We start from the raw sequence: 22,071 nt of genomic DNA on the forward strand, positions 1-22,071 counted from the left end.
ACACAGGTTTTCCTTTCCTCTCTTACATGTGAAGTGTGTGGAGAAAGGTGATAGCATGGTTGGACTAGATGGCCTTTGAAGGTCCCTCCCAACTCAAACTATTCTATGATTCTATGCTCAATAAAGAAAAACTATTTTTGAAAAACTAATCTTTTGAGGTTCATAGTACTCTATGATACTTTGAGTAAGCTATGGCACCACAATTTGTCAGGTACTGGCACATCTCGGTCAGTTTCACCGGAGCTATTGGGAAGGCAGAACTTCTTCCTCATCAAAGACCTAAATTGCATCTCTTACAAAGATTTGTTTCTCAAACCAAAACAAATGCACACACAAAACCAGAATGACAAAACAAAACAAAAAAAGACCCCCCCCAAACCCTCTCAAAACAGAAAAGAACATTTTCTTTGAACTCTTGTCTTCTCCAGAAACGTCTGAATATTGCGCAACAGTTGCGTGTAAGAATGCTTTATTAATTTCTCTTTGCATAGTGATAAACTCAACAATTCACAAAATTCAAAGATTCTAGCAGTCTGAATGTCGTTGCAGGTATTTTATGCCTTTTCTTTCTATGGGTGAGTTAGAGCAATAAGAAATGTATCCGATGTAGTGTGATCAGATAATAAAGGTGTGAGTGATCAACCTACAGACCTGCTTAGGATATCTAGGCTCTCTTTTTTTTGCACTAACGTATTTCTTGCCTTCCTTTCTTTGAAAGAAATGGGAGATCGCTTTGGTACCCAGGTTTGGGCAGAGATCTGAGCTCTTTCCCAGTGTGTGTTTACGTCGAGGTTGTTTGGATCCATCTTTACTAGGAAAAAGAAAGAAAGATTAATCTACTACCGTTGTTTCTGAGGATGTGGAGGAAATGGATTGAATATATCATATTATCACCCCATCTGGGCTCCCTGAAAATGTAGAGAAAAATTCCCTATTTTGATAACCCAGCTTTATACACATATGGTTATTATTTCTCATAATGAAACAGAACTTTCCCAACCTTTTGTATTAGTTGTAATCCTAAATAAATCAATGTTTACATCTGGATTGCAGCAATCTGTTTTCAGTAATCAGTAATACAAGCATCCCTCAGTGAATTAGGAAAGATGATGCTTTGATACAGTCCCGAATGTTGTGGTCTGTGTGAAGAAGGCCACGTTACCTTGTATGGCAAGGAAATAATTGGTAGTAAGTGTATTTTTCATTTTACTAACACAATCTTTAACTATAGAAGTTAAGCCTCTGGGTTATCCTTATAGTAAAGGGGGAAATCTGTCAACTTAAATCCTATATTATTATACAGGAATTAAGCTGATCTGAGATGATATGAAATTGGAAACATTACACATTGGGAGGTGCTCATTTGGTGCGCTGTAGAGAAGAAGGTAGTCAAGTAAATGAGAATGATGAGGGGAAATATTGTGGTTTTTCACAAACTTGTTTGTTAATCAGGAAAGTTCCATATTTCGCTGGAGTCTCACTCATCACGATTTATTTCCAAGTATTCAGGGTCTAAGATTTTATTTGTGTGGCTAATGAAGTAACTCTTGAAGATTGTCCCTTTTTTGGATCAGTGCCCTGTACGTGCTGTGCAGCTGCTTCACATCACAGAATCAAGAAGATTAGTAATAGATTTTTGGCCAGATTTCCCCAAACTGTTTTCACACCTTAAAAGCAAACTTTAGAAATCTGGTCATCTCCAGTGCCATCTAGTGGGCAGCTTTCTGAACATTAGGAGGACGGAAAAACCTTTGTCAGTCTGCTTGTCACATTTGAGAGTTGTCAATATTAGCTGATAAAAAGTGCCAAACTTTGTATTTTCTTGAAGCCTTAAATTGCTGTTCCTTAAATAAGCAGATGCTTAAACTTATGCACAGACTTGCTGTGTCTGAAGTGCACACGTTGGTGTTTACAGGCAGGTATGGACATATGGGTGTGAATCATAGAATCATTTCAGTTGGAAGAGACCCTCAGGATCATGGAGTCCAACCATAACCCAATTAGGGACTAAACCATGTCCCTAAGAACCTAATCTAAATGCCTTTTAAACCGCTCCAGAGATGGTGACTCCAGCACTGCCCTGGGCAGCCTGTTCCAATGCCCGACTGCCCTTTCCGTGAAGAATTTTTTCCCAACATCCAATCTAAACCTCCCCTGGCACAACTTGAGGCCGTTTCCTCTTGTCCTATCCCATTCAGTCCAGGAGTGGTTCTAAAAATGAGACCCTACCTAAAATAGCATCTTCTCTGCTAAAAATCTTTACCTGGAATGCTTACCTAGAGACCTTATTGCAGCCTTTCTTTACTTAAAAAGGGCTGATAAGAAAGATGGGGACAGACTTTTAGCAGGACCTGTTGCAGTAGAACAAGGTGTGATGGTTTTAAACTAAAGGAGGGAGATTCAGGTTGGACGTGAGTAAGAAATTGTTGCCCCTGAGGGTGGTGAGAGCCTGGCCCAGGTCATCCAGAGAGGTGGTGGATGAACCATCCCTGGAGACATCCCAGGCCAGGCTGGACGGGGCTCTGAGCAACCTGAGCTGGTGAAGATGTCCCTGCTCATGGCAGGGTTGGCACTGGGGGAGCTTTGAAGGTCCCTTCAACCCAAACCATTCCACGATTCTGTTGCATGTCTTCACAGGCTTGCCGATACGGCCACGTCCAACATCTAGAGCATCTCCTGTTCTACGGGGCGGACATGTGTGCACAGAACGCCTCGGGGAACACGGCGCTGCACATCTGTGCCCTCTACAACCAGGTGAGCTGGCACACACCACCCAGTGCCACCGAGTCCCAGCATCATCCTCCTGGGACATAAAGGTCCCTGGTGGGACCTTAGGGGTGCCTGGGGTCCCCTCGGTGTGGCTGAGTTGGGGGATGTCTCACTTTGGGTTTGGCGCGTCCAGTCCCATGGAAACTTGACACAAGTGCTGTAAGAGAAAGACATGTAGCCAGGAAAAATGAAAGGCATGACTGAGGTACAAATGCTAAATCTTTCATGCCCCAGAAACTGAAACTTGTTGGGTTTTCTGTTGAAGAGTTTTATTGGTTTGGTGTTAGGTTTTCCTGAGATACAGTTTCCTCGCTTTTAATAAACACATTTCATGATAAGTTTCCCATTATTATTGATCTGTAGAGGCAAGTTACACTGAAGAAGAAAATAGCTCTTTATTTTTCATTTGTTTTATTTATTATGCAAGGAAGTGTTACAGGTTTTAAACAGTGGTGTTAAAAACTAGAGAGAACATAATGGCATGAAAGCTATATTATTAGTATTTTATGTGCTGATTACAAATAGAGCTGCTCATTAAAGGTAGCAACAGTATACATGTTAATTAGAAAATAAAACAACACATTGTTCTACCAGCTTATAATTTCTTTGGTATTATATCCAAATATTTGTTTCCTATTCAGAATTCATTGCTGTTTTGCTAGAAATTAAATTAGAATCAAATAAGAAACACTTGGAAAATACTGTGGAAATGTATCTGTTGATCATGCAGGAGATATACAACTTGTGCAGTCATTTACAGTTAATAGAACCATCTGATTTGATAGTATTTTATATTCCCTTTGCATGGATGGGATGGGGAGGGAATGAGTTTTACAACTGTGGTAAAACACAGCCTGTATAATGTTACATTGAATTAGGAAAAAACAAGTCATCAGATGTGACTGTAACTAGGGAAACATCTGTTAAAGCATCTGCTTTTTAATTAATTACCATCTTAGTGTTTTTTCAACAGTTTTGTCAAGACAGATTACTCATGTAGGTCTAAAATACCCTCAACTTTAAAAAAAAATTGTAATTTGGAGAGTTATTTGACATTTTTCAAGCCTGTTGACTTGATGTGTGTGTCATGATTGATATGATGCTGAAATTCTGTAGAAGACTCGAGAGGCTCTAATTGAAATTGCATCTATAAATTCGTGATTATTTTCATAGTCGTTAAACTTGGCATTGTAAATGAAAGTTGAACTTCTCGTGGCTGCACTGTCGGGCTTCTGTTTTCCATCATGGGGTGCATGTGAAAATAACAAGATCTTCTCGGGGTGCTGTGAAACCATAACCTACACGGATTTTTTTTTCAGGGTCTCTTTTATTGAAAAATGGTTTTTGCTAATGCAGAAAGATGGAGATTTTCTGGCTTTGCTGGATGGAGGGGATGGGAAAGACAGTACTAGATTATCCTTTTTACCTCTTGATTCCTGTAGATGGAGTCATTACCCATTTAATTTTCCCTTCCAGTCTTCCCTGGGGAATTTTCTCGGGCAACTTTGTGAAGTTGGTAGTTCTGTTTTCCTCAGTGTCAGCGAAGTGCTGATCTGAATAAACCATTATTTTAAAAATGATTTCACGACCACCCAGGAACTCACTGCAATCTAAACTGGTGTTACACCTCTGTATTTTGCCAATAACAGCGCTGGGATGAAGTTTGCTGCCTTTGTCGTGTTATAAGGGTTTTGTGCTGTACCTGTTAGTATTTTTTGGGGAAAAGAGAGGGAGTAAGAGTGGTCAGTGCAGTGTGTATGGCCACACCAAACAATTTCAGGTGTATTAAATGTTTGAAGATAGGTTGATAAAAACAAAGCACATGCAAGGGGTAAAACGGTTTAATTTTTAGCAGTAGGGAAGGATATATTTCATCCCAAGTGTTATTTACTGTAAACAGTACTATTTTCCCTACAAAATAGGCCAAAAGAGTCAAATTTCATTTTGAGCTAACACGTTTTCTGCAAAATCCGCTTTGTCCAGTATGGAATTTCCACAGAACAGTTTCTTAAAAATTTAAGAAGGTATTTACTTCTTCCATTCCTCTACATTTCTTACACTTGCGTATTGTTTCTACTGTAACACGCTGCAAAGCACCTAAAGCCTTGTTGTATTTAAAGCACTATTGTAATAACTTCTCAGGTTGTTTATTTGTTTGCTACTTATCTAAGAAAATATATACCAAACAGGAACACGTCTCATAGGCAGAACATCTCTTGAGTAACTAAAGACCCGTATTAACAGGTTGTACTTCTGTGCCGTTTTCAGGAGAGCTGTGCGCGAGTGCTGCTGTTCCGCGGAGCCAACAAGGAGATGAAGAATTACAACAGCCAGTCTCCTTTTCAGGTAAAACCAAAGCAATACCTCTTCCCCTTGCTCCCCACAAATATTTGGAAGAAAATCTCTTCTTTATTATTTTTTGAAGCGGTCTTAATTAGCCTGGATTTCAGAGAAATGTTCACGATGCAAACTGATATGTGAGAAAGAGGGATGAAAGCTGTGATGTTTTAAGAGACAGCAACAGAAAGAATTTTGTTTAATTTACAGAAAATAGTGCTTCTGGAAGAAAGAATTCCTAATTTACTTTTGCTTGTTGTATCTTTCCCATCACATCCTCGGCCCACTTTGGATAATGCTGCGTAGAATTCAAGGAAAAGCGCCTTTTCTCTCGTGTTTTGATAAGTAAAGTAGTTGCAATATTAACTATGTCTGAGTACTGAGTTGGTTTCTCAAAGTTTGTGTAGATAACGTCTCTGAGTTTCAGGCTCTTAAAAAAACCCTTGGCCAAATATTTCTACATCAGTTCAATTATCTCCATATTTGAAGGTTTTCTGGCCATCAGTTTTGTATCTCGAGAGCTTTGCCTACAAATCCCAGCCAGATCACTGTTTACTTTTGGGACCATTTTCCCAAAATTGGAGAGACAGTTGGTTAATGATTTAATTTTAGGCATCATGTTTGAACAGCTAATAGTTTGCCATCTAAATATACGCTAAGCACAAATTAACTAAGTACTAGATAATACTTTTCACTGCACCTTAGCATTATGGAGCGATTAAAAATATAAGAGAAAACCCTAATTATTGGAGGGGTGTGTTCCCATGTCATCTCTTTACTTTGAGAAGTTATTAATTTTATGTCTTTGAGATTTAAGTTTTCTTGTTGTTCTAGGATTTTGTGTGGGGAGGGTAAATGGCAAGCAGAATAGTTTGCATTTGTCTTCCTCTTTGACTGCTGCAACATTCTTGTTGTTCTTAGAACAGAAAAATACAGGGGGGAAAAGGCAGAAAAGAAAATCTTGGTGAAAGGTAGTGCTGTAGGGCTTCAAGAAGTGAAGGATGAGTAGCCAAAACTAAACAGAAGTGAGCACAGGAGACAGAAGAAATAATTTGAAGAGTGTAGCTGTGCAAGTGCACTTACTGACCAGTGAACTGTCTCCCATCCCTATGGAATAAAATCCTATTTGTTATAATTTATTGTATGTTACACTTCTGATGTTTGGGCTTTTGACTGGTCGCTCTTCCCATAGCATGGACAGGACTGAATAATAGGTGGGCTTTGTTTCATCCTTTCTAGATCCACATACTTAAAATAAATTACTTTATATCTTTTTACTCTATGGTTTCTTACTTTTAGGTGCAGGGAATGTAGGAAAAGTTCTGGTTTTCCAAATGCAGTGAGTAGAGCACAGCCTGATGCCAGAATCGCTATAAAGCGGCATTAGAATTAATTCTTTGCCATCTGTCTGTTGCTGACCGAGTCGATCAGACACCACAAGTGGAGCTGTTATAAAATTATGCAGAATCCTCTTGAGTTAATAGGATTTTGCATACTAAAAATGTTTACTCATGTAATCAGTAGCAAGGAACATCGAAACATCTCATATGTACATAACGAGAATGGTTGTAGCTGCAGCATCTATTCCTTTGAGTAACCTCCATTCTGTTATTTTCTCCAAAATCTAGTAGGATGGTTCTTTTGAGTTGCTGCTTAGAAAATTAATGGTATGAAAACTGTGTTATTCTGCAAAACAGAAGTATCCAGACATGAAGAAATTTGTGTGTTGCTTTCAAGGCCGGCCAAAGCTTTATTTATTTTGATGGAAATGAGCAGCAGGGTTTGTATCTCACATTAGTGCTCAATGAATATAGTGTAATTTTACCACCACCACCAAAAAAAAAGATGCTCGTGTGTTCGTTTCTTACCAAATCACAGTGCTTATTAAAACAAGCGTGGGTTTACCGGGTCATATAGAAGGAAAACTCATCTGAGCTGAATTCTGTGCTGCTTAATTGGGGTATCGCACACCGTATGCACCCTGGGGTCTGGCTGGCCTTTTTGCCTTTTCAGTGTCTAACAGAGTTAGTGTTGGAATGACATTGCCAGTTGTTGAGGCCGTGAAAGAGCTTGTCTGTATTTCCCAATGAAGCATCTAAACTTTTATTAACTACCTTTAAAGGAGTGTGTTTCATCCTGGCTGATTACTGGGGTCCATAAAGTTAGCGATCAGCGTTGAGTACATTTGATGTCACCCGTAGCCAAAAGTCTGTGACAGTCAACCAGCAGGAATCTGTCTATGTTTTTGTGGATTTCCCCTGCCGCTAGTATGCAGTAACACTTGCATGGATGTGGGGTGAATCTCCTCCCTGTGTGTCTTCCAAGTAGATTTGAGCAATTCCTGCGTCGCCATCCTCAGTCTAAGTGTGAGAATGTTTTGTGTTCTGTGTATTTCAGTCGAAGGCTGACTAGCAATTAGAGGTAAGATGAAACCTGTGCCGCATCATTAGACGATATTGCCAATTCTGTTTATTAATCGCTTACTTATCCATCCTGTCTTGGTAATCTAAGTACCTCACATGCTAATTATTCGGTGCAAACAGATAGAAAAAAACATCAGCATTGCAGAGCTGGAAGTGCTAGCTAATATATAGTGTTATATACATTGTGCTTGGCCATTTTTCTTTTGAAATAGCTAAAATTGAGCAGTAGCACTGAACTTGGATGTGCCCTCAGCCATGCCAGCTGGAAGTCCTGCTGATGCTTCCCCAGCCGTTGATACCTTATGATACAGCTTGCCAAAAACATGATGTTTTCCACTGGCGTACAGCACATTGATTTACAGCTCTCATAAACTGGCTTATGAAATGCCGAACTGTAGCTACTGTTCCAGCTTTAGGTTAGCTTCAGTGTCTCCAGTGGTTTTATTTATTTTGCTTTCTGCCATTGCAAGTTCTATTTTATTAGTAAAATCTCCCAAAATATCCTTTCAGAAAAGCCACGATACCCTGTCAACATCCATAGCTAATTAGTTTTCCACACAATTTATGTGCTCCTAGATTAATGGGAAATGATTTCTTACCTATCTGGCAAATATTAATCCAGTAGTGGAACACAAGCTGTTGAAATTCTATTGCATAAGTTAAAATGAACATATGCCTCGTTTATCATGTTTTTCCTTTTTCTTTTAGTGAGCAGAAGCTCTGTATGAATAATGAGTATCTCTTCATATGGGCTATAAAGCACTTTCAAACTTAGAACTACCAATGCTAATAATTAGTCAGTGTTTCAAAGCATATGTGTTCAAAATATACAGAACTATTCTGAGGTGGCATTTAGTGACACTTTTTAATGGCAGAGTTGTACCTGAGAATGATTTCTCTCTCAGATGTACCTTCTTATTGACCATGTCTGTCCCAGATCAGCATGGGTTGTTAATGAAATTCTCTATTCTCCAACATGGATTATTAATGCACTTAGGTTACATAAATGGCAGGAGGAGCAGTAACCTTCCAGGTCCTCTGCAGGTAGAGTTGTTCCTTTCAGTCTGTTGGCTGAACATCTATTTTTAATTGCTCATATTTTTGCCAGATTCGAATGATTTTAAATGAAATTTTCCATGCCTGGTGTCTCAGGCGAAATTGTTTGGAAAAACAAAATGATTCAGCTTTTTTGGAGTACGGGTGAGAGAAAACATGTGTTGTTTTGCTCACACTGAAAAACTCTGTTGACCCACCTCTCCTTGTCCCATCTCCCCTGTTGTGTGATGTTATTTTGTTTTGTTTTCTTTAATTGCCCTGCATGCTGTCAGGGATCTCCATGTTAATAATGTGGCAGCATAAACTGGTTTAGCAGCCTGACTCAGATACAGGGGCTCCAAAACCAGGCTGAATATTTGGAAACCAAGCTGAGTGTGTGGGGAGTATAGACAGGCACAACTGAGCGTGGCGTGGAACCGTGGAGCTTGGAGATGGGTCATGGAATCATTTTGGTTGGAAGAGACACTCAAGATCATGGAGTCCAACTGTTCCCCCACCCCTGGCACTACCTCATGGCCCTGAGAACCTCATGTCCGTCTGTCCAGCCCTCCAGGGATGGTGACTCCAGCACTGCCCTGGGCAGCCTGTTCCAGTGTCCCACAGCCCTTTGGGGAAGAACTTGTTCCCCACATCCAACCTCAACCTCCCCTGGCGCAACTTGAGGCCATTTCATCACTTGTTCCTTGACAGAAGAGACCAACTCCCCTTGCTCCAAGCTCCTTTCGGGCAGTTGTAGAGAGTGAGAAGGTCTCTGACTTCCCAAAACCCAATTTTGATTTAGTTCATTATAATTTGAGTCTATTTTTTTGATGAAATTTACAGGCAAAGGACAATAAGTTCTCCTCAGGTATTTTTTTATCTCTGACTTAGGTTTCAAAGAGTGAAACTCTGAGAAAGCTAATTTTAAAATGTCTATCCAGTGCCTCAAATAGGCATCTCTACAAATACAATTTTTTCTCTGTCGAAGTTAAAATAAGTAACTGCTGGGTTAATGGAACATATGAATTACACAGAGACTTTGTTTTTGCCAAGTATTTACTTTCATCCTAATTCCTTTTCTGGAGCACCTGTGTGAAGAATGCATCATGGAATATTGTGTATTATTGGCAAAAAATAAAGCTCCCTTCTCATGGTGCATTCTGCCTTTAGTCAGGCTTTTAGCTTTTTCCCAACTCTTGTCCTGATGTGAGTCAAATAGTGGAATTTATTCATACTTGCTCTGGTTGTTTTATTTTTGTCATGTTAGGTAACTGCTTCTGATCACTTATGTTGTGTCTTGCGGTACAGAAAAACAGGTAAAGGACAATCTGCCATGGAAGAGTATAAAGTCTAATTCACACTTACTCAGTATTTGTGGTATTTAGATATTGATAGGAAGAGATTTAAGGTTTTAGTCATGTAAATAGCCCAAAAGTACTAGGATAAGTGTAATAAAATTTTCTGCAGAATGGCTTTTTAAGGCTTAGACGTAGAGGTATTAGTAAGAGTTGCAATTAGCGTTTTTAATTTTACACAAGTGACCAGACCAGAACAAAATATAGTTTTTTTCCTTTAAAAATAAAAATAGTGTGTCAGTATGTATATGTGGAGGCCTACTCAATGGAATTTCTTAAGAAGACATTATTAAAATTTAAAAAACCAAAGGTGATGGTGATGATATATCCAGATGCGAACAACGATTAGTTAGGATGTGTTTTCTCATCACTTACATTGAAGTGCTATTTATACAGAGGAACACACATTCTTCTGGGACAAATAGGCTTTTGAGCAGTTTTACACATTGCCTTGGGCATATTTACGCCTTTGCGGTGCTGATGTGTTGTTAGGGCATTAGGGGAAATGTTAACAAAAGCAAATATTCCTGAGAACAGTAAGGATATGAGATACTGTTCCAAGAGACACTTGAAGAAGAAAGTGCTTGATGGCAGGTTAGAGGTGACCTCGATTTTCAGCAGATTTCCCGCTTTTGTCAATTTTGAGCTATTGACAAACTGTTAGGCAGCCGCAATACTCTTGCTGAGAACAGGAGACAACAAAGGTGCTTCTACCTCAACAACTACTGAAGATGTTGCAGCTACTTGTGAAAATTCAGCCGAAGGGGCTTTCATTAACACTTGGCTTGGTAAGGACTGGATATAGCAAGAGATACAGGAGCAGAAAAAGATATATGGGTGTAGAATAAGGTTGAAATTAATTCACCTTGACCCAGTGATGGTTTGCGTAGTGGTGGCTGATCACTCCTAACCTTTGTCTCAACCCTTGGTTTTTTCAGAAATCAGGCAAATGGAAGTAATAGAGTAAAACATAAAGAAATTAAATGATGTTTTTATCTTTTTCGCTTCTTTTCCCTTGCTCAGACAAGGGTGTCCAGCTGAAATGCCTCAGGTGTTCTCACATGCAGTAGAATTCCCTGGGAAAAAGAGCCTCTCTGAGGTAGCTCAGAGCCAATCTGTTTGCTTTGCTGCCAAATGGATAAACTTCCAAACGCTCAGAAGCAACTGAAACTGGGTTATAAAAGGAAACAAATTAAGTAAACTAAATTGTAAAGGTCACTATCAGTTCTTGCCTCAAAGGAAGAAAGGCTCGTGTGTGATTCAGACGCAATTAGTTGTCATGGGTGAAGTTGCAAGAGGCAATTGGGGATTTGTGTAATCTTAATTTAATTGTAGGATTTTGATAACACGATTGGATATTGCTCCTGTGATTTTATTTATACTGTATCCTAGAAGCGAAGGCAGCAAGGGTAAGTTCTTAAATAGTCTGGTCTTAACTGAGCGGTCACACGTGTCTTGTCCTTGTAAAAGGATCAACTGGGACAACTGTGCGTATTGTTTTTCTATAGCTAAAAAGAGCATTTTAAATCTTGTTGTTGAGAATACTTTATTCAATTGTTGTGTCTGTCAGAAGAAGTTTTAGTATATTTATTGGCTTAGAGCAAATATGGGGTGAATAAATGTTGTGTTTCTAAGACATCAAAAAAACCCCATTAGTCCTAAGTCAGGCAACAACGCAATACAAAGAAATGGATAAAGATTAATATAAAATGTCCATTTATTTGAATTGCATTGTTGCCAGGGTTTTACGTGTATTGAAATGGAAATGATAGGCACCATATGAACATTCAGAGAGTGACAGATATCCAGTATTTTTTTCTCAGTGTTCTTGCAGAAAGGTACATTATATCAGATTATTTTCCAGATTTAACTGCAGGAGAGATGAGAGATGTTGTTTTTTCAGAAATTCCTCATTCCTGTACCTGTATGTATAGTATAATAAGGTTAAACCTTGTGGAAAATTTGTTTCACAAGCCATAGATAAGCATGCTTGTTGTAAGCTGCTGCACTTAAGTTTTTCTTATTGTCAGACCATGTTATTTTGAGATATTAATACCATTCAGTTTCTCGGTAAGACGTGATACCTTATTACATTTCGTATGCCACAATTTTGTCTGTGTAATAGCTTTAGTGACGCCGGTTGAATTAGTCAATAGTAACGAACCAGAAATATCAGAGAAACTGAAAATCCACCTTTTGTGCTGAGGCTACTTCTACCACCATGACCAGGATACCCAGAGGTGTCCTCCTGTGTTCCTCTGTCCGCTGCATCCAAAGTGATTGTCACAACTTCAAACTTGATGTAAGGAAGAAATGTTTTATGATGAGGGTGGTGGGAGCCTGGCCCAGGTTGGCCAGAGAGGTGGTGGATGAACCATCCCTGGAGACATCCCAGGCCAGGCTGGATGGGGCTCTGAGCACCCTGAGCTGGTGAAGATGTCCCTGTCATGGCAGGGGTGGCACTGGGGGAGCTGGGAAGGTCCCTTCAACCCAAATTATTCTGCGATTGTTTGAACTTACACTTGGATTCTGGGCAGCGATAGTTTGATTTTATGTCCGGGTGATGCTGAGCACAGCCTGTGTGTGGGACTTGTGGGCACTTCAACCTGCAAATACAGATTAATGACCAGAGTTGTGACGGAAAGCTGATGTGGTGGCATCATATCTTGCTTTTACATGACTATACAGGCTATTCAGTGCTCATTTCTGCAAATAACTGAGCGAGTTCTTGTTGCTTCTAAAAACAGAGGATCTATGTGTTTAGGACAAACTTAACATCTTCTTGGGAACGTTCCTGACAAGCAGTTGGCATACACTGCCATCGCATGGCCCTCTTCAGCACAGGATGTTATTGGCATTGACTTTAACCAGGCTGCTGTTTCCAAAGGTTTTATTATAGTTAACCCACAGGACTTGGAACAAATCCACCAAATGTATTAGGTATAATAATCATAGTATTTTATTAACCTGATGCATTTTATCCTAAGGGCTTTCAAAAGGCATTTTCAACCATTCGGGTTAGCAGCTGAAACAACGCTGTGTTATTAAGTGTTTGCAGAACTGAATCCCATAAACAGTTTTTATTGTGAAACAGTGGGCAGTATCTACTGCCTGCTGTGAGTAGGAAGACATTTTTCTGAGAGTGTTTGGGGAAGAAGCTGCTAATATAGCAGCTTTCAGAGCTGGAAGTTTTTACCATGCAGCAGCACAGACCTATAGACGCGTTAGCTGAATTTTCTGTGTAATCCAACATTTAGTGTCATTTCCAGGAAAGCAAAACCTAGCAAACAGCACACTTTCTCAGTCTTCTTCTAAAAGAGTTCTGCTGAAGAAGATTGCATTTCATGGCTTTTTAATTTAGCATATTATTTTGGGGGCAGGAAGAAAATTAAGTCAATTTTATTACTGGCTCTGTCTTATCTGATTTATCTGATGCTGCAACCTGGCTTTATCTGCTTTTAGTAAATACTCCCTTGAAATTGCTGCTCGTCCATGTAGCAGTAATAAGGATTATGTAATAACTGGATTTTGATGGCTCTTTCCAGCTTGAGCTAGATTTTCCCGTGGAATGAGTCTGCAGTTGTAAATGCGCATGTATCACACTGTTTGCTTTTTCTTTGCTGTATTAATTATTAAAACACAGGCATAGAAAAACACATCTGACTTGCTAGGTGGCATTTGAGTAGAGAAGCAAGAAGGTGTAATTTTTTCCCCCCTACTTTTAAAATAGAAATAAACACTAAATTTCCCAATACATGCAGTGGCCGTGGAGGAGGCTTAATACAATCTGTACCAAGTGGGGTAACCTAGAAATCTTAGTTATTTCTTATCTAAAGAAACAGGAAGAAATAAAAGAATGCCACGCATCAGTGAAGTTGTGCCTGGGCTGAATATGCCTGCATGTTCCATTGTTGCTTTCTGACATGTTTCGTGGTAACTTTAATCGAATTGCCGGCGTATTCAGTTCAACGTTTTCTGGCAAGCTGGTTCTTGCATAACACCGGATCCTTTTGTCATAGGAGTTTAGTTTGCATTTCAAAACTGAGAGTGAGATGATTTAGCAGTGATTTGCTCACGTGTTGTGAGCAAGGCACTTAGATTTTGTTTTTTATATCTCAGTGTCCATGCAGGTTTAGTTTAATCTGAAGATATTCGGTTGTGGCTTGTTTGTGAAGAGCAGTCAAGTTTTAAGAATGCAGTTGTGGATGTTCGTGAAAGAAGGGTGTAAAATAAAATACAGATTCTACTTTAAGTCATAATAAGGTTGTTGGACCATGAACAAGGCTGCCTACAGGCATTTAAGGTGTCGATCCAGTATAGAGTCCTGCTAGGACAGTGCTGCAGGACACAAAGAGACTAACAAGAGGTAATTCAGTGCGATAGTCTTCTCTTAATTTTGGCTTGAATTCACTTGACCAGTCAGCTCTGGCACTGTTCCATGGCTACTGAGGGTATTTCAGAAAGACCCATAGGGATTGTAAAATCTCTTGCAAGCAAAACCAGCATTTTTGCAGTGAAAATGTGTCAGCACTGTTGTGCTTGCGGTGTACTTTTTTAATAATACACAACGAAGTACATGTCCTCTATTCGGATGCACACCATTGTGTATTTGCTTATTTAAAAAATATTAGTTGCTCAGAAATATTTAGGGTAAAATCCTAGTTCTTTTGAACTGGGTAAGATTTTGTTTGATGTCGCTGGGTTGGAAAATGTTTCTTGAGCTTCACTTAAGATTGTTTCAAAGCCATACTACCAAATCTTTCTATATAACCCATTCTACTGAACAGGCTTATTTTTCATTAACATTTCCTGATTATAGTGCCCTGCTATTCTTTTAAGTTATACCAAATTGCACCTCGCATTGCAACAAATAACTTGTGTTGCGCAAAGTCTTTAGCTACTAATAGATAATTTGCTGTAGCTGAAAACAAGGTGCTTTATCTTTTGAGTGAAAACTTTGTAAGAGTTTTGGGAGGCAAAACCAGTGCTTGGGAGGCTCTGCTTGTAATTGTTTTCCATTCCCTGAACAGAAAACGGGACACCGTTGTATTCCCTACAGTAGGCGGTGCTGGAGAATCTCTGTCATGGCCCAGCTAGGACATTGAGCTTGACCCAACCATTGTAGGGCACTTCCCGTGAGGTTGAGGGTCCAAGGGCGTGAAAAATGCTTAGATCTTAGTGCTGCACGTAGCAATACTTGAAGTTTAAACCCCTAGTCTTTGATTATTATTGAAAAATAACCAAGGTACCATCATGAGGTGATCCTCACCAGGGAAACCGTTGGGATTGCTTGGAGGGGTTATGCAAGTGCTCTGCAAAGCAGGAATCCTTTGACCTTCCCGCTAAGGCAAAGCCATGGTGGCGAGCCTTTGTTTAACCGGTGCTAAAACGATCAAGGGAACGATGAAGAGCCTCAAAGAAATATTGGCCCTTTCCCATAATTTATATTTTCAGCTGCTAAAACTAGTTGTTGAGCAAATGCAAGGTATCTATTTTAAGATCCTGCATGTCAATATCTGACTACAGATGGCTCCGTGAATCATAGTTGGAAGAAGGAAAATGTTAGACACTAAGATATTGTTGCTAAGAGATTTTTGTACACAGTATGCTAACGTGTGCTGGCAAATTTGGGAACAGTAGCAGTAGCATGCTTTTGGAGGAAAAAAAACTCAGTGGTGAAGAAACTGTCTCCAAAGGACTATTTAAAGGATAGTAACATTATTGTGCTTTGTTGTATCAAGAACTGGTGAAGATGAAATTGTCTTTCAAGCAGATAACGTACAGAAAACATCCAAAAGGTAAAGCTAATCCTACTATCTGATGAAATAGAAAGCGGAGACTAGAAGGAAAAAGAAGAAAGAAATATACTTTGGGGTTTAAATTAAGCAAGTTTCAAGAAGATTAAAGGTGATGGTTGCTGATATTTTGCCATCTACTGAACATCAGATAGATTAATATACAAAGCTAGTTCATTTCAAAATGCATCATATTAAGCTTGTATTACATTATATCATTAAAATAATTAGGAATTATTTTCTGTCCGGGAAAGAAACAGGTATGAAGATGCTGAGTACGATTTTTTACTTATAGTCTCTCATAACATTACTGTAGGGTAATTTAGGAAAATTGCCAGCATTTTATTGTCCTGGTAGAGAATGTAGGTTATTTCTGCACTTAATATAAATCTTTACTGACTTATTTAACGAAAAAAAGTTTAAATTTTACTGCTTTTCTTTATTCTATGTATATCTTATTTCACTGAGTTTTACTGATACTCGTTACACCTGAAATAAAGCTTCAAATTGATAAAATCAATTTTATTAATTCGTTCTACTTTATCAAATAAAACCTTTTAGTTCTGCTATATTTCCAACAAAAACATAATTACCTTATTATATGTACAAAGTATAACACAACTATAAAAGTCTCTAAATAGCAATTTGCTTCTGACAGATTTCTAATGAGATGCATTACATCCCAACTTCAAAACTGATTACTTTTTAATAAAGTTTTGGAGTGTAAATAGAAGTGTGTGTCTCCATAAGGTAAACATATGTGTCTTCTTGAGGTCGTGTTTCATGTCATCCATATTATATATATTCAGGAGTGGGGTGAGAAAGAGAGTAAATTAGTGATATTAATAGTATATTAATCAAGCGTTTGGTTTCATTTTATAATGAGGTGAACTAAGAAGCTTCTGCTAGTTCTATTTTACAATGTTGTAGCCTTGAAGTAAAAAATCAACTGTAATCAATGCAACTATAAAATGTGGGACGATAGTTTGCCCTTTGATTTTGGAAATTAGAATACAGAATTCATGATTATTCAGCATTTCTATTTTAGATTATATTGTTATTGTAACTGTATAGAATTTTCCAACTGGTTCAGAAAAAAAAAACCCAACATTTTGTTGTATTTATTGAATTCTTAATGTCATCTTTAATTGAAAATACCTAAAGGCTATGTTGTGATTTGAGCTCAGAACAACGCTTGCCAAATTGTCACGTTTTGTTGAGGAATTAGAACAGAATGCATTTCCAAAGGGAACTGAATTCGATATATGTTCTTGTGTTCATTGAATAAATAAATATTCCTTCACGTACAAGCTCTCTGAAATTGCAGAGGAGACCAATAGCGTTTGATCAGTACATTTCTTCTCCCACACCTATAGAAAAGAAGTGTGGAACACAGATTGCTTCTTGCTTTTCCAAACCGAACTCCATCTGTACCACTGAAGAGAGTTTTAAATTCTACATGCTGTGCTCATATATGAGAGAAATTAATGTATATCGATCTAAGATTTTATTTTAATTTTCTGGAGTCTGCAGGGCATGATTTTGTGTCACTGTTTATCAGGGATGGGACCTCGTGGTGCTGTGTGCTGCACTGAGAGCTGGGTCTTTGCACTTCAAAACCTCCATTTAATTTCCTAATGTGCTGGTGGGTGAGTGCTCTGTCCTCGATGGCACCCGGTGACAAACCGCAAAGTGCCTTTAGACTCCAAAAATCCTTTACCTCTTTGTTTTACTAGGGAGAGCTTTTCTTTCGGGAGGACATGCTACAAATATGTTGAAGTTGAACTATGTTACCTTTTCTGTGCCCCACAATAAGCACTTTTTGATTTTCATACCGAATTCAAAAGGTTTCTGTGATTATAAAGGAATGGTTTGGAGATTGCCTTACTGTTGGATCATCATCTTTTTTCTTGCTCTTGCATTTATGGAGTGAATTGTTGATACGTTTTTTGTCTGGAAACGAATGCTTATTATACATTCCTTATATTCTTAATATTAAGAAAGCATGTCCTAATTATGACACATGGAAGAGCTTTTCAGGTGGTCTTTTGATTAAGGAGGTGATCCCAACCATTCCTCCTATAACCACTTGTGTTAATTCCTCATGAGTCTCTGGCCGTTGTGAATCCTATTGCATAACACCTGCTTGAATGGCGCTTCTTCATTGTTAAAATAACTTAGTCCTTAGTGGCACAATAAACAATTAATGATTTTTTTAAGTCTGTGGTTTAAGTGGAAGGCAATTTCTGGAGATTGTTACAGCTACGGTGTCATTCTCTGAGTGGTGTTGCATCTTCACCTGAAGATGGGAGCGTGTAGGTTGATGGACCTCAGAGCATCCTCTGTATCCATCTGTGCTTTTACGGCTTGGCTGAGACTGAGCAAAGTCAAGACTGAAGTTGCATTTTGCCCTGGGTTAGAGCTATCTCCTTTAACTTATAATGCCACACCTGAACTCATTGCAATTGCAAGTTTTCTTCTTGTGTGGAGCAGTTTGTTCCAATGAGCGATAATGTAATAACAGTTTTGGTGCTTGCCTTTCAGGGACTAACCTGTAAAGCTCTAAAATTGTGTTTGCTAACAGACTGCAAAGATCCTGCTCTAATTTAATATAAACTCTACCTGTGATGCATTTCAAAAATGGAAAACAAATCAATTGTGAAAGGTTAATGACAGGTAAAGTGTATATATAATTTCCAATTTCCCGAAAGAAACAAAGCGCTGCGTTAATCACAATTAAGAAAAATCTAAATACTCTAATGTAAGTAATTGATATATTGACAACTGCATTTGTGAGGCTGAAAAGAGACGCTGGTGACTCAGTGCTGCAACTGGTATCTGGTCCAGAGTCTGAAAACTCTATAAAGCTCTGCCCTGAAATGTGTAACTGGACATCTGTCAGGTTTCACTGTTTACACAGAGAAGTCTTATTTGCCATTGTTAAAGTAAATTTCTTTGTTAGGCGAGACCAGGCACATTGTGTTTAATTTCTGAATTGACTTCTGAAAGCCAGTTTAAAAACTTACCCAGAGGGAACGTTTCTGACTGCGAAGATCAGAAAACCAGGAGAAAGAAATGCCCTTCTAAAGCTGCCTCACCAGTTCTGAGGTTTCTTTCCTCATCCCATGCCCGATGCTGGACTAGAAATCATGGGGTGCCCATGTCTGGTGCCCATGTCTCCTCCCCAGCCTCTGCATCACAGCTACTTCATTCATTCAAGTTTCTACTTCTACTTGTCACTTAGTTACCGTCCATAGCAACTTGCCAAGTGCCGATTAAACTTCCTCGCTAAATTGGTGGCAGAGCATCTGGCATTGCCTGGTGTGATGAATAGTGAACCACTGGAACTGGTTCCATCATTTGAAGGAAACATCTGTCTGTGAGATGATGGGGTGACTGTAACAAGCTTTTTCCTTCTACCAAGGCAGGGCAAATATGTGTATAAACACAGGATTCCTGGTCACGCTGTGTGTGATGGACCCTGGCAGTGACAAGCTGCTCTCGTCTCCTTGCCCGGAGGGTTGTTAACCCCATGACTTGGTGTTTCACAGCCCTGCGAGCATCACTCAGCTCTGACCCCTTTCAGTGACTCCATTGACTTTTAGTTACCTTGACATTATGAAGATGGAATATTGTGGAAATAGGAGGTGATACCACCACTCTAACTGCATGGCTTCACCCTCATTTTTATTTTGTATGAATTACCTCCTCCTGAGATAGGTTTTCATCCTTAGCTTTACTTTCTGCTTGCTTTCCTCTTGTAAGTGTATCTGTTTATTCAAGTCAGTCATGTCTGTTATCAAATGGAACCTGAAAATAATTAGTTGCCTGTTTTAACAGCCTTGGTGGGGTCAGTTAAACTTGGAGGGGAGGGAGCTGAGAAACGATTCACTTTGGTTACTATCATTAATATAAAATTGCATCTGATGATGATTTAAAAAAACCCCAAGAGGGTTTCTGGTCTCTGTATTGTACAGTAGACGATATGGCAGCGATCCCAACCAAATGTCAGTGCAGCAGGGCAAAAAAAATCCAGCTTTTGGTAGAAATTGTAGATGAGAGGTTGTTTTATCTTTTTTTTCAAATGATGCATAAACAGGTTTTATCAGGTTTACAGAATAATGTGACTAAGCACACGTGGATTTTTGATCTAAGATAAGTGTCTTGTTTGCGCCAGAAGAACAAAATGAAAGGAGGTTTGCTACAGGAACGAAAGAAGCTGAATTCTAGTGAATTCTGTATGTGCAGCTTTTAAAAAGCTCCAATTTTTGAAGCTTCAGCATAAAAGAGTCTGTGGATAGCTTCTAGTTGTAAAGTGCTACCTCCAGCCTTCCATGGTGATATTTCATGTCTGTAAACATGCATGTGATGCATTTGGATGACTGGAATCCAGTTCCTATTGGAACTGCAAAAAAACCCCCAACCTTGCACTGTGGTTTTGCTGGCTGTGCTACTTTTTCACTGTCAAGAAGAGAAGTCTTGTGACCCAAAAAAACCCCAACTAAAACCTTCTTTCCTGCCATAAGCTCTGAATTAGAAACTAGCGCTTGTCTACAGGATGCTCTGAAAGGCAAAGTATGACTACTTAAAAATATTTAAATGATGAAGCATGTTTTCTGTTATTACTAATGCTACATTAGCATTTTTTTTTCTAAGGTACAAAGAAATTTAATACAATTATAGAACGTTAGTAAGATTCTGATTCAGTTTTATTCTTAATTAAGGGGAGACTTTACACCACCTTAATTTGGTTCAAGCCCTGGATCTTGTGAAGCCCATTCACTTGCCCTAATGCACTCACGCTTACTCTTGCATTTGAACACGCCATGACTTTGGTTCAAGATAAATGTTGATGGAAAAGAGGCTATGGTTGCTGTGCTTTGCTAAATTGAATGAGTATAATTTTATATCTTTCAGACTTTTCTCTGACTTCTTTCTCCCACACTCTTTACCCATCAAATTTGAGTGAAGTACATTGATGTTATGCCAAGAAATATTTGTACTTTAAAATTTTTCCTTGCTTTCTTTAGATCCTAGCATATTTTCCCTTCATTTTTGCTGTTAGAATTTTGCATGCTGTTTTTAGCAAATTGAAGTAAATTAAATTGAGGGGAATGATACCTTAAGCTTGCTGAATCTAGTGCTGTATTCAGAAGCAAGTACAGGAAGAATTCTCTGTCAAGCTGTCTCTTAGTTATCTGGCAATACCTTTCTTCAAGTAATAAAATGTCTTTAGCACTTGAACAACATGTTTATACTTGAGTTTTAAGATCTATTCTGTATCAAATATTCTTCTATTTGAGTGACGCGGCTGCTGTCTAGCAAGCTGCCTGTCACTGGCTTGAATTTAACAAATTTTAATGTTGAAGAAAGGTATTATTGCTTCCTTATGATTTAGAGAAAAGCCCCGATCTACACACAAATGTTGCTTTTATGAACCTAAACCAAGCCAGGCTGCAGAATGTGAAATTGAGAGCGTTCGTAGGGCTCTGCTGTCACTTGCATGGTTTGCCAGGGAGCATCACGAATTCCACTTATAGAAGCTGCACAGAGGAGGCTGGGGCCGGATTCTGGTACCTTCTCCATGCTGAGAAGCAGTTTATTTCAGGAGTAGTTCCTGGAATAAAGGGCTTCTTACTAATGGTTAAAATAGTATTTTCCAAGTGGGTAATTGCCACTGTTGGCAATGAGGTGGAAGGGCACCCATCTACCTCTGGTTCTGACCTCTGATATTAAGGCATGCGAAAGTCTTATATCTGAGAAGAAACACACTTTATTTTTTTAACTGCATTCTAAAAATGGAAGTGGGATTGAGTTGAACCAGTGTTATTGATTCATAATAATGCATTTTGCGTCCAAGAATCCATCAACATTCAATGTAACACAACTGAGAAGTGCCCAAAACAAAGTGTTTCCTTCCTCTTAATATTGTAATGACAAAATAATTACAAGATTTTCACTAGTAAGTATGGTGATATTATATGTGGGTTAATTATTTAAAGGATAAAAATGATTATACAGCACATACCACGCTCATGGCTGCCTGCTGAGGATTATTTTAAAACACAAGTATATGCGTATTGGGTATAACTGCTAGGTGCTATACAAACCTGAAATAGGATTTCTGCCAAGAAATAGGTAGACTTGAAATGAAAACATAATTACTGTATTTAGCCTTTATGTTGGATAGAAATTTTTAATGAAACAAGAAACAATTTGCCAAGAAAAAAAGGACAGAACCTGAAAAGCATTAAAAAAAAAAAAACTGGGGGGAAAACCTGGCTTCAGAAGCTGATAAATGGTATGTTCCGTTGTACGTTTTAAAAGGCAATTGCTGAATATTCTGGACAAAAATAG

General features: G+C 38.7%; 1 protein-coding gene across 4 annotated transcripts in view; it reads left to right on the forward strand.

The window, feature by feature from the left end:
* The window catches only part of SHANK2 (SH3 and multiple ankyrin repeat domains 2), a 313,850-nt gene that overhangs the window by 48,677 nt on the left and 243,102 nt on the right, over positions 1–22,071 (forward strand). For all 4 annotated transcript variants that reach the window (XM_071808790.1, XM_071808789.1, XM_065839072.2 and 1 more), the window contains exons 10-11: positions 2,638–2,754; positions 5,038–5,115. In XM_071808790.1, the coding sequence (XP_071664891.1) occupies positions 2,638–2,754; positions 5,038–5,115 (195 nt within the window). The remainder of the gene's footprint in view (positions 1–2,637; positions 2,755–5,037; positions 5,116–22,071) is intronic.

The sequence above is a fragment of the Patagioenas fasciata genome, chromosome 5, assembly GCF_037038585.1.
Source record: "Patagioenas fasciata isolate bPatFas1 chromosome 5, bPatFas1.hap1, whole genome shotgun sequence".
NCBI lineage: Eukaryota > Metazoa > Chordata > Aves > Columbiformes > Columbidae > Patagioenas > Patagioenas fasciata.